The sequence below is a fragment of the Myotis davidii genome, unplaced genomic scaffold (assembly GCF_000327345.1).
Source record: "Myotis davidii unplaced genomic scaffold, ASM32734v1 scaffold196, whole genome shotgun sequence".
Taxonomy (NCBI): Eukaryota; Metazoa; Chordata; class Mammalia; order Chiroptera; family Vespertilionidae; genus Myotis; species Myotis davidii.
This window is the reverse complement of record NW_006288258.1, coordinates 4,917,040-4,918,913: the sequence shown is the minus strand read 5'-3', so window position 1 is coordinate 4,918,913 and position 1,874 is coordinate 4,917,040. Positions and strand designations below refer to the sequence as shown.

At 33.9% G+C, this 1,874-nt stretch overlaps 1 protein-coding gene across 11 annotated transcripts in view; it reads right to left on the bottom strand.

Moving 5' to 3' along the window:
- Positions 1-1,874, bottom strand: part of REV3L (REV3 like, DNA directed polymerase zeta catalytic subunit) — a 167,006-nt gene that overhangs the window by 82,735 nt on the left and 82,397 nt on the right. For all 11 annotated transcript variants that reach the window (XM_015561634.1, XM_015561636.1, XM_015561633.1 and 8 more), the window contains one exon: positions 1,019-1,256. In XM_015561634.1, coding sequence (XP_015417120.1) covers positions 1,019-1,256 — 238 coding nt within the window. The remainder of the gene's footprint in view (positions 1-1,018; positions 1,257-1,874) is intronic.

Here is a 1,874-nt window from a genome sequence, read left to right as displayed (position 1 = left end):
TATAGGTAAAATCAGGTCTTGAAAGATCAAAGGGGCCCTTGCCAGGTGGCTCAGTGAGTTGGAGCATTGTCCTATACACTGGGGCATGTATGGGAAGCAACCAATGGATGTTTTTCTCTCACACTGATATTTCTGTCTCTCTCTCCCTTCTTCCCTCTCTAAAATATCAATAAACATATCCTCGGGTGAGGATAAAAAAAATAAAAAGAAATAAAAAGGTCGAGCTGAGTCTTGGAGGGAATTTTCACTGTGACAGCAAAGGGAACTGAGCATACTGTGAAAATATAAAAAGAGGGTTCTGATTTATACCCAGATAACAGGAGAAGGGATCAAAAATTTTATTTTTTATATTAGGTAGTATAATATATGTAACATATATGTCTGTCAACATAACATATAGATTAACTTTTCACCTTTCAGTAATGGCTTTGGGGTGTGTGTGAAATTCTCAAACATGGACTTTAGATATCCTAGTATTGCCTACAGAAGTTTACAGGAGACATACTCAGCATTTCAGGCTGAGAAGCCTAATTCTACAAACAGAGCATACAGCTCAGGCACAGACTCAAGCCAATGAAGCCCACAAGATATTGATTTAGAAAACCACAGTGCCATCTTATTCTTTTACCTTGAGGAATGAACAATATCAGTGTATGCTTCTGAGACTTATTTATTTTTAATATTTAATTCCTTCAGTCTAATCAGACCTAGAAGCCAGTCCTTGTCTTTAAGTTGACTTTGTAACTGTTGTTCCATCCCATAACAGTTTAACTCTCAAAGGGATTTTTTTAAATTCAAGTTCTGGATAAGGAGGCACATCTATTCTGCCCCACGTATTACCGACATAATAATACTGTGTATATAAATAGATGATTTGTAAAAGTTAGGTTTATGGGGAAGAGAGAACTGGAGGAAGGTGGTCAAAAGGTACAAACTTCCAGTTATAATATAAATAAGTAAACATGATGACTATCGGCTATATGATATATTAAAGTAACTGAAATGACAGAAAAGTTACCTTTTTGTGGCACAATGTTCTTCAATATTGCTGTCCCATCTCTGAGACATAACCAAACTAAGCTCCATTTCTTCTTTTTCAATCTGTGGTTCATTTTCTTCATCATCACTATTTTGGGGGTTTTTAGTGTTTCTAAGGGAAAGACATGGCGGTGGCTTTCTATTTCTTTCCCCCTGATATCCATCATTTTCCAAACCAGCAAGAAGATGTACCAGAGCCTCATCAGGACTGCTGTCCACTATAAAACAAGTAAAGTATCACCAAGAAATAACTTAAGTTTTCTAAATAATTCAACAATTCAGAACAATTATAAAACAAGGATAAAATAAAAGATCCTTGGACCATCTGCACTAGAATGACTGTGTCCTTATTAAAAAGAAAATTCCAAACCCATCCCATATGTACTAAGTCAGAATTGCTTTTGTTAATATTTTAAAATATTTTTGAAATTACTGTTTATATTCAATATTATTTTGTATTAGTTTTGGGTGTACATTAATCAGAATTTCTTAGGTATGATGCAGGAATTTGCATTTTAATAAGCTGCCCAAGCTTTTGCTGCACAATTAACCTTGAGAAACACTAAACCAATATTGTCACAGTGTTCAAAATAAATATTAAGTATATAAATTAATGCTAAAAAAGTACCTTTAAAAACAATACATGTGAATACCTTTATCCCTTACTTAAGCTTTACTTAGCTCATAAGATAGTAAAATGAAACCTGTAGTTGAATAACACAAGAAAGCTTTAGAAGTGGTTAATGAGATTACTTAAACACCTTCAAGTCAACAAACGACATATTACTTCATATGCACTAGGGTTGTAAAATCCAGGCAGATAATAAAAAGTGTTG